General features: G+C 47.6%; 4 protein-coding genes across 6 annotated transcripts in view; 1 reads left to right on the top strand and 3 right to left on the bottom strand.

Annotated features, from left to right (window-relative positions):
- osp (myosin phosphatase Rho interacting protein outspread) overlaps positions 1-18,687 on the bottom strand; it is a 123,831-nt gene that overhangs the window by 41,673 nt on the left and 63,471 nt on the right. The window lies entirely within an intron of this gene.
- On the bottom strand, positions 16-5,699 carry LOC138911168 (uncharacterized). Its single transcript, XM_070208759.1, has 2 exons — positions 634-5,699; positions 16-573 (listed from the first exon to the last, which is right to left on the bottom strand). Exons 1-2 carry the CDS (start codon positions 5,420-5,422, stop codon positions 122-124), a joined length of 5,241 nt encoding a protein of 1,746 aa, XP_070064860.1. The 5' UTR covers positions 5,423-5,699; the 3' UTR covers positions 16-121.
- On the top strand, positions 5,737-11,696 carry LOC138911167 (uncharacterized). Its single transcript, XM_070208758.1, has 2 exons — positions 5,737-10,795; positions 10,856-11,696. Exons 1-2 carry the CDS (start codon positions 6,007-6,009, stop codon positions 11,305-11,307), a joined length of 5,241 nt encoding a protein of 1,746 aa, XP_070064859.1. The 5' UTR covers positions 5,737-6,006; the 3' UTR covers positions 11,308-11,696.
- LOC138911179 (uncharacterized) lies at positions 11,884-17,864 on the bottom strand. The gene is made up of 2 exons (XM_070208830.1): positions 12,691-17,864; positions 11,884-12,630 (listed from the first exon to the last, which is right to left on the bottom strand). Exons 1-2 carry the CDS (start codon positions 17,477-17,479, stop codon positions 12,179-12,181), a joined length of 5,241 nt encoding a protein of 1,746 aa, XP_070064931.1. The 5' UTR covers positions 17,480-17,864; the 3' UTR covers positions 11,884-12,178.

The following is an 18,687-nucleotide window of genomic DNA, read 5'->3' as shown; positions in this document are numbered from 1 at the left end:
GTCGGGGTCACAGCAGCTTACAAAGAGCGCGCAAAAAAAACTATTTGCTCTTAGGCTGTAATTATGATTGTTATTTTCTGCTGTTGGATGATGTCCGCAGCCGTCGGTGTTATCTCTGCTGTTACTTGACCAAACATTCTCCCCCCGTTGGAAGGCAAGGGCTTTCAACATCATCCTGTTTGGGCAGCAAACACAGCTTTCGTACAGCTCTACGTATGACTCCAGTCGCAGTTTGAAGCACAGCAACTCTGGATACCCCATCAGATCCAGAGATCAGCTCTTGCACTCTGGCGAGTGGCCACTTCAGCGGCGGTAGATTCTCATCCTTTACAAGGACAACATCGTTAATGGAGAGTCCAGGCTGAGGAGTGCGCCATTTGGAGCGCTGTTGAAGAAGCGTCAAATACTCTTCGCGCCAACGGGCCCAGAATACTTGTTGGAGATATGTGACGCGCTGAAAATAATTAAGCCGATTGAAGTTAAGCTGCCTTAGATCGGGCTCAATGTATGATGAAGATGGCGCTGTACCCAGGAAGTGTGCGGGTGTCAAGACGTCAAGATCACCTGGATGCTCTGAAAGTGGAAGTAATGGTCGAGAATTAATAATTGCCGTGATGTGGCAGACGAGCGTACGCAGCGAATCGAAATCCAAAATGGAAGAGCAAACAGATCGATAAAAGTGGTGCTTAGCAGTCTTCACAGCGGCTTCCCATAGTCCACCAAAGTGCGGAGAGCGAGGAGGGATGAACAACCATTCAATTGATTCGGTTAGGCAAAACTCGTTAACGGCCTTGACATGCTCGTCTCTCAGGAACAGGCGGTTCAGATCTGCTAGTTCGTTCTTGGCACCTACGAAGTTTGTCGCATTGTCAGACCAGATCCTTGAAGGTCGAGAGCGAGTCAGGATGAAACGTTTTAGGGCGTTTAGAAACGATGTTGTGGACAAGTCCTTTACAAGCTCTAAGTGCACCGCCTTTGTAGCGAAGCATATGAACAGACTGATATAGCATTTCACTGGTGGCCTGTTGCGCACTTCGTTCTTGTAGTAAAATGGTCCACAGTAATCAACGCCAGTGACCATAAAGGGATACGATGTATTAAGACGATCAGCTGGTAGGTCTGCCATTATATGCTCGGCCAATCGTGGCTTGGCACGAAAACAGATTATGCATTTGGCAACAATACTGGAGACTGTTTTTCGACCGCCAATGGGCCAGTACTGGAGCCGAATCGAAGACAATAAAGCGCGAGGTCCAGCGTGTAAGTTTCGTTTATGAAAGTAAACTATGATTGCTCGCGTCACAGGATGCTGACGGGGCAATATAATCGGATGTCGCGCTGAGAAGTCCAACGACGAGTTTTTCAGCCGTCCACCGATGCGAAGTAGGCCGAAGTCGTCAAGGAATGGTGCAAGAGAGGCCATTGAGCTAGACGGTTTGACATGCCTTCCTTCCTTCAATGCCTTGTAGTCATCGCTGAGAGTAGCCATTTGCACTGACCGCAGCAACCAATGTGTGCCATGATGCAAGTGGTCAACGGTTAGTTCAGCTCCTCGGATTCGATTTACAAATTTGTAAACATAAGCAAAGACCCGCTGCAGCTTGGAAAACGAATTGATGAACTTGCAACCAATCGAGAGATCCGGTTGCGCTGCAGTTCCGAGGAGTACCTTGTGTCGAAGTTCTGGTAAGGATTCGACAGGTACACAGGAGGCAGGCCACTCTTCCTTTCCCTTACTGAGAAAACTCGGACCATGGGCCCATAATGGAGACCGGAAGAGCTCACTAGGCAGCGCTCCTCGTGAAATTATATCCGCCGGGTTTAATTCGGTGGGAATATGATGCCATTCCATTCCAGTGGTGAGCTCTTGGATGGCTGCGACTCGGTTGGCAACGAAAACATTGAATTTCGAAGCATCATTGCGAATCCAAGCCAAAGTCACGGCAGAGTCTGACCAACAGTAATACCGACAGTCGAACACTTTCATTTGGCATATTTCGCTGAGAAGTTGAGCCAGTAATGCAGCTCCGCAGAGTTCCAGCTTTGGTACCGTGATGGTTTTCACAGGCGCGACACGCGATTTGGAGCATAAGAGACGCACGCTGGTGTTGCCATTGCACTTTGAGACTGTATAGACGCATGCTCCATAAGCGCTTAGGCTGGCATCACAAAATCCGTGAATCTCCACTGTACTGTCTGATGAGAGTGCTCGACGGGGATACTGGAATTGCTGAGTATACTCAAAATCAGCGCAGAAGTTGACCCAGGCTGTGCTTAAGTGTACGGGCAGGCTCTCATCCCAGTCCAGCCTTTCTCTCCAGAGATCCTGCATAAAAATTTTCGATTTTGTTATTACGGGACCAACAAGACCAAGGGGGTCGTAAAAGCGAGCAATTGCGGAGAGTATTGACCGTTTTGTCAGTCTGGAGGGCAACCTCAGTGGAGAGAAGGAGAAAAGGAAACAGTCTGAAGCGGGATCCCAAACGAGGCCTAACGTTTTCGTGATGTCACTGCCATCGTCAAACTTAAGCAGCGTTTCTCTATCCTCTTCCGGTATGTTTTGGAGTACAGATGTGTCGCTAGAACACCATTTGCGCAGCCTAAAGTTCCCCTTGGCGAGTAGTCCAGATGTTTGTTTCAATATCTCAATTGCTTCTTGAACACAGCTACCACCAGAAATGAGGTCATCCACGTAGAAATCTCTTTTAACAATGTCAGAGCCAATAGGGAAAGTTTTCTGCTCATCCATGGCCAGTTGGTGCATAGCTCGCACTGAGAGAAACGATGCTGGTTTTGTGCCGTAGGTGACGGTGTCTAATTTGTAAATCTGTATCTTCTGATGCTGAGACTCACGCCACAAGATACATTGAAAATAACTGTCTGCGGGTTCGACTCGTACGCATCGATACATTTTGCATATATCGCCTGTCAGGGCGACTGCAAATGTACGAAACCGCATCAGTATCGAAAACAGCTTCGGTTGGATGGTAGGACCTGCCATCAGTGCATCATTCAGCGAGTGTCCAGAGGTAGTAACTGCTGAGCCATCAAACACGACCCTTAGCTTGGTTGTAGTGCTATCCTCCTTCAGCACGCAGTGATGTGGCAGGTAGTACTTGCATTGGCCCAGTGCAGCTGAGGTAACAAGTGACATGTGACCCAAGTCAAGATACTCCTTGATAAATGCTGCATACTGGGGTTTCAATAGTGGATTACGGTCTAGTTTTCTTTCTAAGTTCAGGAATCGACGAACCGCCTGTTGATAGGAGTCACCCAGCGGATACATGCCTAGACGTAGCGGTAAACGAACTGAATAGTCGCCAGTCGACAGACGTTTAAAATTGGCCTGAAAGTGTGCCTCACAGTCGCGTTCCTCCTTGTTTGGTAAGGACTCAGGGTCGGTGCAGCATTCCAATTCCCAAAAACGACGGATTAATTCATCAATCTGTGTATTAGGCTGCAGATGCGAGTCAACCAGCAGATCTGGATTCTCCATTGATCTCATGGCCATGAATGATGATTTTCCAGCATGTGAGGCACCTCCCGTAGCCACCCAACCAAGGCGAGTCTTTTGCAATATCGGCAGTCCAGCAGCTAGTTTAATCTGGCCGACGCATAGCAGATCGAAGAACAGACTGGCTCCAATCAACATGTCGATTTGCTGAGATTTAAAGAATTCAGGATCAGCTAGTTGTATATTTGATGGAATGTTCCATGATGCAGGGTCAAGAGTGAAGCCAGGCTGATTATCGGTGATGGATGGTGCAATCAAGGCCGGGATGCATGTGGAGTACTCCGACACTCGAGATTTGACATTGATGTTGACCGAAAACCCATCGGACGCAAATGCTGCATCACCAATGCCAGAGACGATTACTGTTGACTTGAATTTGCGCAGCTGGAGCTGATGAGCAAGACGAGAGGTGATGATGTGCAACTGCGACCCAGAGTCGAGCAACGCACGGCAAGGCACCAAGGAGCCAGCGCGATTTTTCACGTTGATGACGGCAGTGGCAAGCAGGACCACATCGTGCTTGAGATGCTGGGCGGTAGTGAGAGGCGAAGATAAAAGTGCCGCCAAGGTGTTTTGGGATGACGAATAAGTTTCGGTATCTTGAGCATTGTTTGGGCTAGAAGCAGCGATGTGACTGCTTGTGTTGCCAAGATGCAACAAGCTATGATGTTTGCTTCCACAAACTCTGCAAGCGCTGGAGCCGCAGACTCTCAGCTGATGTCCCCTTTGCAGGCAGTTTAGGCACAGCGCAAGCCGCTTGGCTTCGTGAAGGCGCAGCAAGGGCGATAAATTTGCGAATTGCAAACATTTATAAATAGAGTGGCCTGCGACTTCACAAAACACACAAGCACTCGTTCCATTCCTAGTCACTACAAACGTTCTTCTACTACTGTTGTTCTGGCCCACCTGGGAGCTAGGCGTGTACATTGCCGTAGCGTGATCCGCATTTTCCAGCCTTTGGCAACGCCTCTCTATGAAGGTTGTAAACCGCTCGCATGATGGTATGACGTCCAACGGCGCATCATCCTCCCAGCTAGCCTGCGTAACGCTATCTAGTTTTTGCAGCAACGTATGTACTATGACGCAACCGGCGATCTGTTCCACACTGCCCATCGATTTTAAAGCACGTAGATGAGAGTTGAGCTTATCTGAAAATTCGCGCAGCTGTGCAGTCGCGCCCTTGTCCACCTTTCTCAAACCCAAAATTTCAGAGATGTGTGCCTGAAAAATAAGACGCTTGTTATTAAAACGCTTATCAAGCAGTTCTAAAGCGGCAGCATAATTTGCGTTTGAAATTTCCAATGAGCGAATTGTATCCAGCGCTGTTCCTTTAAGGCATGACCGTAGATGCTGGAGTTTTTCAATGTTGGTCAAATACGGATCCTTGTCAATGACCGTGGTGAACAGGTTCGAGAAATCGGCCCATTCTGTGTAGCCTCCACTAAACTCCGGCAATTTAAGTTGAGGCAATCGAGAGTGGTTTGGAACAACAAAGGTAGAACGCGAGTCATCGGCTGCGGCTGAATTGAAGGTGGAACAATGCGGAATCTGCTGAACCTTGCTTCGATTTCCGCGCTCGCGTTGAAGGGACAGCCGTAGCTGCCTAATAGTTGACTCAAAACTTGTCTGAAGATCCTCATCAACGCTGGCATGATCCACCTCCAACAAACCATCACAGACTATCTCAAATTTCGCCTGCAAGTCAGATGCCATGCTTATGTAATCTTGCAGCTCGTAGTCATCAACATCGCGAAGTCGAGCGGGATCAAGTTCCGAGGACAATCTATTGAGTCGATCAGTTAAATTCTTGATCTTTATTTTAAAAACAGCAGCCTGGGTTCCAACCGCCACTTGACTAGCTGATGTCGCCTCATCATTTCCATTTGCACTTGCACCTTCATCAAACATTATGAATGTAGCGCACAACAAGGTTCACACAGCCGAACTACAATACAAGTCTGATCGCGCAAGTGTTCGTTCGAGCGAGATAGCGTATAGCGGGTTATAGCGCGCAACGATTAGCGGGGATTTGCTACGGCGTTTATGTATAACAACCAACTGTATGCAGATGCGCAAGCAAACGGCTCACCACACAGCTTTGCCCGAACTGATAACTGTCCGTTGACACGACAAGAACGAAGTACAAGAAAAAATAGAAAAAATGAAAGAAAGAAAAATCACGTCGGGGTCACCAAAGAGTTCATTTTGGTGACCCCGACGTGAATTTTCTTTCTTTCATTTTTTCTATTTTTTCTTGTACTTCGTTCTTGTCGTGTCAACGGACAGTTATCAGTTCGGGCAAAGCTGTGTGGTGAGCCGTTTGCTTGCGCATCTGCATACAGTTGGTTGTTATACATAAACGCCGTAGCAAATCCCCGCTAATCGTTGCGCGCTATAACCCGCTATACGCTATCTCGCTCGAACGAACACTTGCGCGATCAGACTTGTATTGTAGTTCGGCTGTGTGAACCTTGTTGTGCGCTACATTCATAATGTTTGATGAAGGTGCAAGTGCAAATGGAAATGATGAGGCGACATCAGCTAGTCAAGTGGCGGTTGGAACCCAGGCTGCTGTTTTTAAAATAAAGATCAAGAATTTAACTGATCGACTCAATAGATTGTCCTCGGAACTTGATCCCGCTCGACTTCGCGATGTTGATGACTACGAGCTGCAAGATTACATAAGCATGGCATCTGACTTGCAGGCGAAATTTGAGATAGTCTGTGATGGTTTGTTGGAGGTGGATCATGCCAGCGTTGATGAGGATCTTCAGACAAGTTTTGAGTCAACTATTAGGCAGCTACGGCTGTCCCTTCAACGCGAGCGCGGAAATCGAAGCAAGGTTCAGCAGATTCCGCATTGTTCCACCTTCAATTCAGCCGCAGCCGATGACTCGCGTTCTACCTTTGTTGTTCCAAACCACTCTCGATTGCCTCAACTTAAATTGCCGGAGTTTAGTGGAGGCTACACAGAATGGGCCGATTTCTCGAACCTGTTCACCACGGTCATTGACAAGGATCCGTATTTGACCAACATTGAAAAACTCCAGCATCTACGGTCATGCCTTAAAGGAACAGCGCTGGATACAATTCGCTCATTGGAAATTTCAAACGCAAATTATGCTGCCGCTTTAGAACTGCTTGATAAGCGTTTTAATAACAAGCGTCTTATTTTTCAGGCACACATCTCTGAAATTTTGGGTTTGAGAAAGGTGGACAAGGGCGCGACTGCACAGCTGCGCGAATTTTCAGATAAGCTCAACTCTCATCTACGTGCTTTAAAATCGATGGGCAGTGTGGAACAGATCGCCGGTTGCGTCATAGTACATACGTTGCTGCAAAAACTAGATAGCGTTACGCAGGCTAGCTGGGAGGATGATGCGCCGTTGGACGTCATACCATCATGCGAGCGGTTTACAACCTTCATAGAGAGGCGTTGCCAAAGGCTGGAAAATGCGGATCACGCTACGGCAATGTACACGCCTAGCTCCCAGGTGGGCCAGAACAACAGTAGTAGAAGAACGTTTGTAGTGACTAGGAATGGAACGAGTGCTTGTGTGTTTTGTGAAGTCGCAGGCCACTCTATTTATAAATGTTTGCAATTCGCAAATTTATCGCCCTTGCTGCGCCTTCACGAAGCCAAGCGGCTTGCGCTGTGCCTAAACTGCCTGCAAAGGGGACATCAGCTGAGAGTCTGCGGCTCCAGCGCTTGCAGAGTTTGTGGAAGCAAACATCATAGCTTGTTGCATCTTGGCAACACAAGCAGTCACATCGCTGCTTCTAGCCCAAACAATGCTCAAGATACCGAAACTTATTCGTCATCCCAAAACACCTTGGCGGCACTTTTATCTTCGCCTCTCACTACCGCCCAGCATCTCAAGCACGATGTGGTCCTGCTTGCCACTGCCGTCATCAACGTGAAAAATCGCGCTGGCTCCTTGGTGCCTTGCCGTGCGTTGCTCGACTCTGGGTCGCAGTTGCACATCATCACCTCTCGTCTTGCTCATCAGCTCCAGCTGCGCAAATTCAAGTCAACAGCAATCGTCTCTGGCATTGGTGATGCAGCATTTGCGTCCGATGGGTTTTCGGTCAACATCAATGTCAAATCTCGAGTGTCGGAGTACTCCACATGCATCCCGGCCTTGATTGCACCATCCATCACCGATAATCAGCCTGGCTTCACTCTTGACCCTGCATCATGGAACATTCCATCAAATATACAACTAGCTGATCCTGAATTCTTTAAATCTCAGCAAATCGACATGTTGATTGGAGCCAGTCTGTTCTTCGATCTGCTATGCGTCGGCCAGATTAAACTAGCTGCTGGACTGCCGATATTGCAAAAGACTCGCCTTGGTTGGGTGGCTACGGGAGGTGCCTCACATGCTGGAAAATCATCATTCATGGCCATGAGATCAATGGAGAATCCAGATCTGCTGGTTGACTCGCATCTGCAGCCTAATACACAGATTGATGAATTAATCCGTCGTTTTTGGGAATTGGAATGCTGCACCGACCCTGAGTCCTTACCAAACAAGGAGGAACGCGACTGTGAGGCACACTTTCAGGCCAATTTTAAACGTCTGTCGACTGGCGACTATTCAGTTCGTTTACCGCTACGTCTAGGCATGTATCCGCTGGGTGACTCCTATCAACAGGCGGTTCGTCGATTCCTGAACTTAGAAAGAAAACTAGACCGTAATCCACTATTGAAACCCCAGTATGCAGCATTTATCAAGGAGTATCTTGACTTGGGTCACATGTCACTTGTTACCTCAGCTGCACTGGGCCAATGCAAGTACTACCTGCCACATCACTGCGTGCTGAAGGAGGATAGCACTACAACCAAGCTAAGGGTCGTGTTTGATGGCTCAGCAGTTACTACCTCTGGACACTCGCTGAATGATGCACTGATGGCAGGTCCTACCATCCAACCGAAGCTGTTTTCGATACTGATGCGGTTTCGTACATTTGCAGTCGCCCTGACAGGCGATATATGCAAAATGTATCGATGCGTACGAGTCGAACCCGCAGACAGTTATTTTCAATGTATCTTGTGGCGTGAGTCTCAGCATCAGAAGATACAGATTTACAAATTAGACACCGTCACCTACGGCACAAAACCAGCATCGTTTCTCTCAGTGCGAGCTATGCACCAACTGGCCATGGATGAGCAGAAAACTTTCCCTATTGGCTCTGACATTGTTAAAAGAGATTTCTACGTGGATGACCTCATTTCTGGTGGTAGCTGTGTTCAAGAAGCAATTGAGATATTGAAACAAACATCTGGACTACTCGCCAAGGGGAACTTTAGGCTGCGCAAATGGTGTTCTAGCGACACATCTGTACTCCAAAACATACCGGAAGAGGATAGAGAAACGCTGCTTAAGTTTGACGATGGCAGTGACATCACGAAAACGTTAGGCCTCGTTTGGGATCCCGCTTCAGACTGTTTCCTTTTCTCCTTCTCTCCACTGAGGTTGCCCTCCAGACTGACAAAACGGTCAATACTCTCCGCAATTGCTCGCTTTTACGACCCCCTTGGTCTTGTTGGTCCCGTAATAACAAAATCGAAAATTTTTATGCAGGATCTCTGGAGAGAAAAGCTGGACTGGGATGAGAGCCTGCCTGTACACTTAAGCACAGCCTGGGTCAACTTCTGCGCTGATTTTGAGTATACTCAGCAATTCCAGTATCCCCGTCGAGCACTCTCATCAGACAGTACAGTGGAGATTCACGGATTTTGTGATGCCAGCCTAAGCGCTTATGGAGCATGCGTCTATACAGTCTCAAAGTGCAATGGCAACACCAGCGTGCGTCTCTTATGCTCCAAATCGCGTGTCGCGCCTGTGAAAACCATCACGGTACCAAAGCTGGAACTCTGCGGAGCTGCATTACTGGCTCAACTTCTCAGCGAAATATGCCAAATGAAAGTGTTCGACTGTCGGTATTACTGTTGGTCAGACTCTGCCGTGACTTTGGCTTGGATTCGCAATGATGCTTCGAAATTCAATGTTTTCGTTGCCAACCGAGTCGCAGCCATCCAAGAGCTCACCACTGGAATGGAATGGCATCATATTCCCACCGAATTAAACCCGGCGGATATAATTTCACGAGGAGCGCTGCCTAGTGAGCTCTTCCGGTCTCCATTATGGGCCCATGGTCCGAGTTTTCTCAGTAAGGGAAAGGAAGAGTGGCCTGCCTCCTGTGTACCTGTCGAATCCTTACCAGAACTTCGACACAAGGTACTCCTCGGAACTGCAGCGCAACCGGATCTCTCGATTGGTTGCAAGTTCATCAATTCGTTTTCCAAGCTGCAGCGGGTCTTTGCTTATGTTTACAAATTTGTAAATCGAATCCGAGGAGCTGAACTAACCGTTGACCACTTGCATCATGGCACACATTGGTTGCTGCGGTCAGTGCAAATGGCTACTCTCAGCGATGACTACAAGGCATTGAAGGAAGGAAGGCATGTCAAACCGTCTAGCTCAATGGCCTCTCTTGCACCATTCCTTGACGACTTCGGCCTACTTCGCATCGGTGGACGGCTGAAAAACTCGTCGTTGGACTTCTCAGCGCGACATCCGATTATATTGCCCCGTCAGCATCCTGTGACGCGAGCAATCATAGTTTACTTTCATAAACGAAACTTACACGCTGGACCTCGCGCTTTATTGTCTTCGATTCGGCTCCAGTACTGGCCCATTGGCGGTCGAAAAACAGTCTCCAGTATTGTTGCCAAATGCATAATCTGTTTTCGTGCCAAGCCACGATTGGCCGAGCATATAATGGCAGACCTACCAGCTGATCGTCTTAATACATCGTATCCCTTTATGGTCACTGGCGTTGATTACTGTGGACCATTTTACTACAAGAACGAAGTGCGCAACAGGCCACCAGTGAAATGCTATATCAGTCTGTTCATATGCTTCGCTACAAAGGCGGTGCACTTAGAGCTTGTAAAGGACTTGTCCACAACATCGTTTCTAAACGCCCTAAAACGTTTCATCCTGACTCGCTCTCGACCTTCAAGGATCTGGTCTGACAATGCGACAAACTTCGTAGGTGCCAAGAACGAACTAGCAGATCTGAACCGCCTGTTCCTGAGAGACGAGCATGTCAAGGCCGTTAACGAGTTTTGCCTAACCGAATCAATTGAATGGTTGTTCATCCCTCCTCGCTCTCCGCACTTTGGTGGACTATGGGAAGCCGCTGTGAAGACTGCTAAGCACCACTTTTATCGATCTGTTTGCTCTTCCATTTTGGATTTCGATTCGCTGCGTACGCTCGTCTGCCACATCACGGCAATTATTAATTCTCGACCATTACTTCCACTTTCAGAGCATCCAGGTGATCTTGACGTCTTGACACCCGCACACTTCCTGGGTACAGCGCCATCTTCATCATACATTGAGCCCGATCTAAGGCAGCTTAACTTCAATCGGCTTAATCATTTTCAGCGCGTCACATATCTCCAACAAGTATTCTGGGCCCGTTGGCGCGAAGAGTATTTGACGCTTCTTCAACAGCGCTCCAAATGGCGCACTCCTCAGCCTGGACTCTCCATTAACGATGTTGTCCTTGTAAAGGATGAGAATCTACCGCCGCTGAAGTGGCCACTCGCCAGAGTGCAAGAGCTGATCTCTGGATCTGATGGGGTATCCAGAGTTGCTGTGCTTCAAACTGCGACTGGAGTCATACGTAGAGCTGTACGAAAGCTGTGTTTGCTGCCCAAACAGGATGATGTTGAAAGCCCTTGCCTTCCAACGGGGGGAGAATGTTTGGTCAAGTAACAGCAGAGATAACACCGACGGCTGCGGACATCATCCAACAGCAGAAAATAACAATCATAATTACAGCCTAAGAGCAAATAGTTTTTTTGCGCGCTCTTTGTAAGCTGCTGTCCACTCTCCTTCTGAATTGCTTTGCTTGCATTGCTGCCCTTCGCTCTAACCGGCGAGCGTCTTATTGGAGTTTCGTTTCGATTCGCTTTACATATTGTCATAACCAGTCAGTCTTTCGTTTTGATCGCAACCTAGGCACAACTAATTCGAGTTGGCTGCCAAGCAACAATTTAAAACTTATAAATTCTAATAAGTGCCCTGCGCGGCAAATAAATCCATTTGAAAACTAATCTAAGTGTTTGAATTTCGCTGCACAAGCAGTTAGAATTAATTGGTTGCAAAAAAGCTTGCAACTACACATTTGAAACAGGATGAAACGTTTTAGAACTGCTTGATAAGCGTTTCAAAATGTGTAGTTGCAAGCTTTTTTGCAACCAATTAATTCTAACTGCTTGTGCAGCGAAATTCAAACACTTAGATTAGTTTTCAAATGGATTTATTTGCCGCGCAGGGCACTTATTAGAAATTATAAGTTTTAAATTGTTGCTTGGCAGCCAACTCGAATTAGTTGTGCCTAGGTTGCGATCAAAACGAAAGACTGACTGGTTATGACAATATGTAAAGCGAATCGAAACGAAACTCCAATAAGACGCTCGCCGGTTAGAGCGAAGGGCAGCAATGCAAGCAAAGCAATTCAGAAGGAGAGTGGACAGCAGCTTACAAAGAGCGCGCAAAAAAACTATTTGCTCTTAGGCTGTAATTATGATTGTTATTTTCTGCTGTTGGATGATGTCCGCAGCCGTCGGTGTTATCTCTGCTGTTACTTGACCAAACATTCTCCCCCCGTTGGAAGGCAAGGGCTTTCAACATCATCCTGTTTGGGCAGCAAACACAGCTTTCGTACAGCTCTACGTATGACTCCAGTCGCAGTTTGAAGCACAGCAACTCTGGATACCCCATCAGATCCAGAGATCAGCTCTTGCACTCTGGCGAGTGGCCACTTCAGCGGCGGTAGATTCTCATCCTTTACAAGGACAACATCGTTAATGGAGAGTCCAGGCTGAGGAGTGCGCCATTTGGAGCGCTGTTGAAGAAGCGTCAAATACTCTTCGCGCCAACGGGCCCAGAATACTTGTTGGAGATATGTGACGCGCTGAAAATAATTAAGCCGATTGAAGTTAAGCTGCCTTAGATCGGGCTCAATGTATGATGAAGATGGCGCTGTACCCAGGAAGTGTGCGGGTGTCAAGACGTCAAGATCACCTGGATGCTCTGAAAGTGGAAGTAATGGTCGAGAATTAATAATTGCCGTGATGTGGCAGACGAGCGTACGCAGCGAATCGAAATCCAAAATGGAAGAGCAAACAGATCGATAAAAGTGGTGCTTAGCAGTCTTCACAGCGGCTTCCCATAGTCCACCAAAGTGCGGAGAGCGAGGAGGGATGAACAACCATTCAATTGATTCGGTTAGGCAAAACTCGTTAACGGCCTTGACATGCTCGTCTCTCAGGAACAGGCGGTTCAGATCTGCTAGTTCGTTCTTGGCACCTACGAAGTTTGTCGCATTGTCAGACCAGATCCTTGAAGGTCGAGAGCGAGTCAGGATGAAACGTTTTAGGGCGTTTAGAAACGATGTTGTGGACAAGTCCTTTACAAGCTCTAAGTGCACCGCCTTTGTAGCGAAGCATATGAACAGACTGATATAGCATTTCACTGGTGGCCTGTTGCGCACTTCGTTCTTGTAGTAAAATGGTCCACAGTAATCAACGCCAGTGACCATAAAGGGATACGATGTATTAAGACGATCAGCTGGTAGGTCTGCCATTATATGCTCGGCCAATCGTGGCTTGGCACGAAAACAGATTATGCATTTGGCAACAATACTGGAGACTGTTTTTCGACCGCCAATGGGCCAGTACTGGAGCCGAATCGAAGACAATAAAGCGCGAGGTCCAGCGTGTAAGTTTCGTTTATGAAAGTAAACTATGATTGCTCGCGTCACAGGATGCTGACGGGGCAATATAATCGGATGTCGCGCTGAGAAGTCCAACGACGAGTTTTTCAGCCGTCCACCGATGCGAAGTAGGCCGAAGTCGTCAAGGAATGGTGCAAGAGAGGCCATTGAGCTAGACGGTTTGACATGCCTTCCTTCCTTCAATGCCTTGTAGTCATCGCTGAGAGTAGCCATTTGCACTGACCGCAGCAACCAATGTGTGCCATGATGCAAGTGGTCAACGGTTAGTTCAGCTCCTCGGATTCGATTTACAAATTTGTAAACATAAGCAAAGACCCGCTGCAGCTTGGAAAACGAATTGATGAACTTGCAACCAATCGAGAGATCCGGTTGCGCTGCAGTTCCGAGGAGTACCTTGTGTCGAAGTTCTGGTAAGGATTCGACAGGTACACAGGAGGCAGGCCACTCTTCCTTTCCCTTACTGAGAAAACTCGGACCATGGGCCCATAATGGAGACCGGAAGAGCTCACTAGGCAGCGCTCCTCGTGAAATTATATCCGCCGGGTTTAATTCGGTGGGAATATGATGCCATTCCATTCCAGTGGTGAGCTCTTGGATGGCTGCGACTCGGTTGGCAACGAAAACATTGAATTTCGAAGCATCATTGCGAATCCAAGCCAAAGTCACGGCAGAGTCTGACCAACAGTAATACCGACAGTCGAACACTTTCATTTGGCATATTTCGCTGAGAAGTTGAGCCAGTAATGCAGCTCCGCAGAGTTCCAGCTTTGGTACCGTGATGGTTTTCACAGGCGCGACACGCGATTTGGAGCATAAGAGACGCACGCTGGTGTTGCCATTGCACTTTGAGACTGTATAGACGCATGCTCCATAAGCGCTTAGGCTGGCATCACAAAATCCGTGAATCTCCACTGTACTGTCTGATGAGAGTGCTCGACGGGGATACTGGAATTGCTGAGTATACTCAAAATCAGCGCAGAAGTTGACCCAGGCTGTGCTTAAGTGTACGGGCAGGCTCTCATCCCAGTCCAGCTTTTCTCTCCAGAGATCCTGCATAAAAATTTTCGATTTTGTTATTACGGGACCAACAAGACCAAGGGGGTCGTAAAAGCGAGCAATTGCGGAGAGTATTGACCGTTTTGTCAGTCTGGAGGGCAACCTCAGTGGAGAGAAGGAGAAAAGGAAACAGTCTGAAGCGGGATCCCAAACGAGGCCTAACGTTTTCGTGATGTCACTGCCATCGTCAAACTTAAGCAGCGTTTCTCTATCCTCTTCCGGTATGTTTTGGAGTACAGATGTGTCGCTAGAACACCATTTGCGCAGCCTAAAGTTCCCCTTGGCGAGTAGTCCAGATGTTTGTTTCAATATCTCAATTGCTTCTTGAACACAGCTACCACCAGAAATGAGGTCATCCACGTAGAAATCTCTTTTAACAATGTCAGAGCCAATAGGGAAAGTTTTCTGCTCATCCATGGCCAGTTGGTGCATAGCTCGCACTGAGAGAAACGATGCTGGTTTTGTGCCGTAGGTGACGGTGTCTAATTTGTAAATCTGTATCTTCTGATGCTGAGACTCACGCCACAAGATACATTGAAAATAACTGTCTGCGGGTTCGACTCGTACGCATCGATACATTTTGCATATATCGCCTGTCAGGGCGACTGCAAATGTACGAAACCGCATCAGTATCGAAAACAGCTTCGGTTGGATGGTAGGACCTGCCATCAGTGCATCATTCAGCGAGTGTCCAGAGGTAGTAACTGCTGAGCCATCAAACACGACCCTTAGCTTGGTTGTAGTGCTATCCTCCTTCAGCACGCAGTGATGTGGCAGGTAGTACTTGCATTGGCCCAGTGCAGCTGAGGTAACAAGTGACATGTGACCCAAGTCAAGATACTCCTTGATAAATGCTGCATACTGGGGTTTCAATAGTGGATTACGGTCTAGTTTTCTTTCTAAGTTCAGGAATCGACGAACCGCCTGTTGATAGGAGTCACCCAGCGGATACATGCCTAGACGTAGCGGTAAACGAACTGAATAGTCGCCAGTCGACAGACGTTTAAAATTGGCCTGAAAGTGTGCCTCACAGTCGCGTTCCTCCTTGTTTGGTAAGGACTCAGGGTCGGTGCAGCATTCCAATTCCCAAAAACGACGGATTAATTCATCAATCTGTGTATTAGGCTGCAGATGCGAGTCAACCAGCAGATCTGGATTCTCCATTGATCTCATGGCCATGAATGATGATTTTCCAGCATGTGAGGCACCTCCCGTAGCCACCCAACCAAGGCGAGTCTTTTGCAATATCGGCAGTCCAGCAGCTAGTTTAATCTGGCCGACGCATAGCAGATCGAAGAACAGACTGGCTCCAATCAACATGTCGATTTGCTGAGATTTAAAGAATTCAGGATCAGCTAGTTGTATATTTGATGGAATGTTCCATGATGCAGGGTCAAGAGTGAAGCCAGGCTGATTATCGGTGATGGATGGTGCAATCAAGGCCGGGATGCATGTGGAGTACTCCGACACTCGAGATTTGACATTGATGTTGACCGAAAACCCATCGGACGCAAATGCTGCATCACCAATGCCAGAGACGATTGCTGTTGACTTGAATTTGCGCAGCTGGAGCTGATGAGCAAGACGAGAGGTGATGATGTGCAACTGCGACCCAGAGTCGAGCAACGCACGGCAAGGCACCAAGGAGCCAGCGCGATTTTTCACGTTGATGACGGCAGTGGCAAGCAGGACCACATCGTGCTTGAGATGCTGGGCGGTAGTGAGAGGCGAAGATAAAAGTGCCGCCAAGGTGTTTTGGGATGACGAATAAGTTTCGGTATCTTGAGCATTGTTTGGGCTAGAAGCAGCGATGTGACTGCTTGTGTTGCCAAGATGCAACAAGCTATGATGTTTGCTTCCACAAACTCTGCAAGCGCTGGAGCCGCAGACTCTCAGCTGATGTCCCCTTTGCAGGCAGTTTAGGCACAGCGCAAGCCGCTTGGCTTCGTGAAGGCGCAGCAAGGGCGATAAATTTGCGAATTGCAAACATTTATAAATAGAGTGGCCTGCGACTTCACAAAACACACAAGCACTCGTTCCATTCCTAGTCACTACAAACGTTCTTCTACTACTGTTGTTCTGGCCCACCTGGGAGCTAGGCGTGTACATTGCCGTAGCGTGATCCGCATTTTCCAGCCTTTGGCAACGCCTCTCTATGAAGGTTGTAAACCGCTCGCATGATGGTATGACGTCCAACGGCGCATCATCCTCCCAGCTAGCCTGCGTAACGCTATCTAGTTTTTGCAGCAACGTATGTACTATGACGCAACCGGCGATCTGTTCCACACTGCCCATCGATTTTAAAGCACGTAGATGAGAGTTGAGCTTATCTGAAAATTCGCGCAGCTGTGCAGTCGCGCCCTTGTCCACCTTTCTCAAACCCAAAATTTCAGAGATGTGTGCCTGAAAAATAAGACGCTTGTTATTAAAACGCTTATCAAGCAGTTCTAAAGCGGCAGCATAATTTGCGTTTGAAATTTCCAATGAGCGAATTATATCCAGCGCTGTTCCTTTAAGGCATGACCGTAGATGCTGGAGTTTTTCAATGTTGGTCAAATACGGATCCTTGTCAATGACCGTGGTGAACAGGTTCGAGAAATCGGCCCATTCTGTGTAGCCTCCACTAAACTCCGGCAATTTAAGTTGAGGCAATCGAGAGTGGTTTGGAACAACAAAGGTAGAACGCGAGTCATCGGCTGCGGCTGAATTGAAGGTGGAACAATGCGGAATCTGCTGAACCTTGCTTCGATTTCCGCGCTCGCGTTGAAGGGACAGCCGTAGCTGCCTAATAGTTGACTCAAAACTTGTCTGAAGATCCTCATCAACGCTGGCATGATCCACCTCCAACAAACCATCACAGACTATCTCAAATTTCGCCTGCAAGTCAGATGCCATGCTTATGTAATCTTGCAGCTCGTAGTCATCAACATCGCGAAGTCGAGCGGGATCAAGTTCCGAGGACAATCTATTGAGTCGATCAGTTAAATTCTTGATCTTTATTTTAAAAACAGCAGCCTGGGTTCCAACCGCCACTTGACTAGCTGATGTCGCCTCATCATTTCCATTTGCACTTGCACCTTCATCAAACATTATGAATGTAGCGCACAACAAGGTTCACACAGCCGAACTACAATACAAGTCTGATCGCGCAAGTGTTCGTTCGAGCGAGATAGCGTATAGCGGGTTATAGCGCGCAACGATTAGCGGGGATTTGCTACGGCGTTTATGTATAACAACCAACTGTATGCAGATGCGCAAGCAAACGGCTCACCACACAGCTTTGCCCGAACTGATAACTGTCCGTTGACACGACAAGAACGAAGTACAAGAAAAAATAGAAAAAATGAAAGAAAGAAAAATTCACGTCGGGGTCACCAAAATGTGTAGTTGCAAGCTTTTTTGCAACCAATTAATTCTAACTGCTTGTGCAGCGAAATTCAAACACTTAGATTAGTTTTCAAATGGATTTATTTGCCGCGCAGGGCACTTATTAGAAATTATAAGTTTTAAATTGTTGCTTGGCAGCCAACTCGAATTAGTTGTGCCTAGGTTGCGATCAAAACGAAAGACTGACTGGTTATGACAATATGTAAAGCGAATCGAAACGAAACTCCAATAAGACGCTCGCCGGTTAGAGCGAAGGGCAGCAATGCAAGCAAAGCAATTCAGAAGGAGAGTGGACAGCAGCTTACAAAGAGCGCGCAAAAAAAACTATTTGCTCTTAGGCTGTAATTATGATTGTTATTTTCTGCTGTTGGATGATGTCCGCAGCCGTCGGTGTTATCTCTGCTGTTACTTGACCAAACATTCTCCCCCCGTTGGAAGGCAAGGGCTTGGTGACCCCGACGTGAATTTTTCTTTCTTTCATTTTTTCTATTTTTTCTTGTACTTCGTTCTTGTCGTGTCAACGGACAGTTATCAGTTCGGGCAAAGCTGTGTGGTGAGCCGTTTGCTTGCGCATCTGCATACAGTTGGTTGTTATACATAAACGCCGTAGCAAATCCCCGCTAATCGTTGCGCGCTATAACCCGCTATACGCTATCTCGCTCGAACGAACACTTGCGCGATCAGACTTGTATTGTAGTTCGGCTGTGTGAACCTTGTTGTGCGCTACATTCATAATGTTTGATGAAGGTGCAAGTGCAAATGGAAATGATGAGGCGACATCAGCTAGTCAAGTGGCGGTTGGAACCCAGGCTGCTGTTTTTAAAATAAAGATCAAGAATTTAACTGATCGACTCAATAGATTGTCCTCGGAACTTGATCCCGCTCGACTTCGCGATGTTGATGACTACGAG

This window comes from Drosophila virilis, chromosome 4, assembly GCF_030788295.1.
Source record: "Drosophila virilis strain 15010-1051.87 chromosome 4, Dvir_AGI_RSII-ME, whole genome shotgun sequence".
Taxonomy (NCBI): domain Eukaryota; kingdom Metazoa; phylum Arthropoda; class Insecta; order Diptera; family Drosophilidae; genus Drosophila; species Drosophila virilis.
Note: the sequence above shows the minus strand (reverse complement) of the source record. Positions and strands in the feature narration are given on the sequence as shown.

Coding starts and splice junctions, on each gene's coding strand:
- LOC138911168 (XM_070208759.1), bottom strand. CDS start 5,422: ATGTTTGATGAAGGTGCAAGTGCAAATGGAAATGATGAGGCGACATCA. Junction 574..633: donor TTTGGATTTCGATTCGCTGC/GTACGCTCGTCT, acceptor TTCCACTTTCAG/AGCATCCAGGTGATCTTGAC.
- LOC138911167 (XM_070208758.1), top strand. CDS start 6,007: ATGTTTGATGAAGGTGCAAGTGCAAATGGAAATGATGAGGCGACATCA. Junction 10,796..10,855: donor TTTGGATTTCGATTCGCTGC/GTACGCTCGTCT, acceptor TTCCACTTTCAG/AGCATCCAGGTGATCTTGAC.
- LOC138911179 (XM_070208830.1), bottom strand. CDS start 17,479: ATGTTTGATGAAGGTGCAAGTGCAAATGGAAATGATGAGGCGACATCA. Junction 12,631..12,690: donor TTTGGATTTCGATTCGCTGC/GTACGCTCGTCT, acceptor TTCCACTTTCAG/AGCATCCAGGTGATCTTGAC.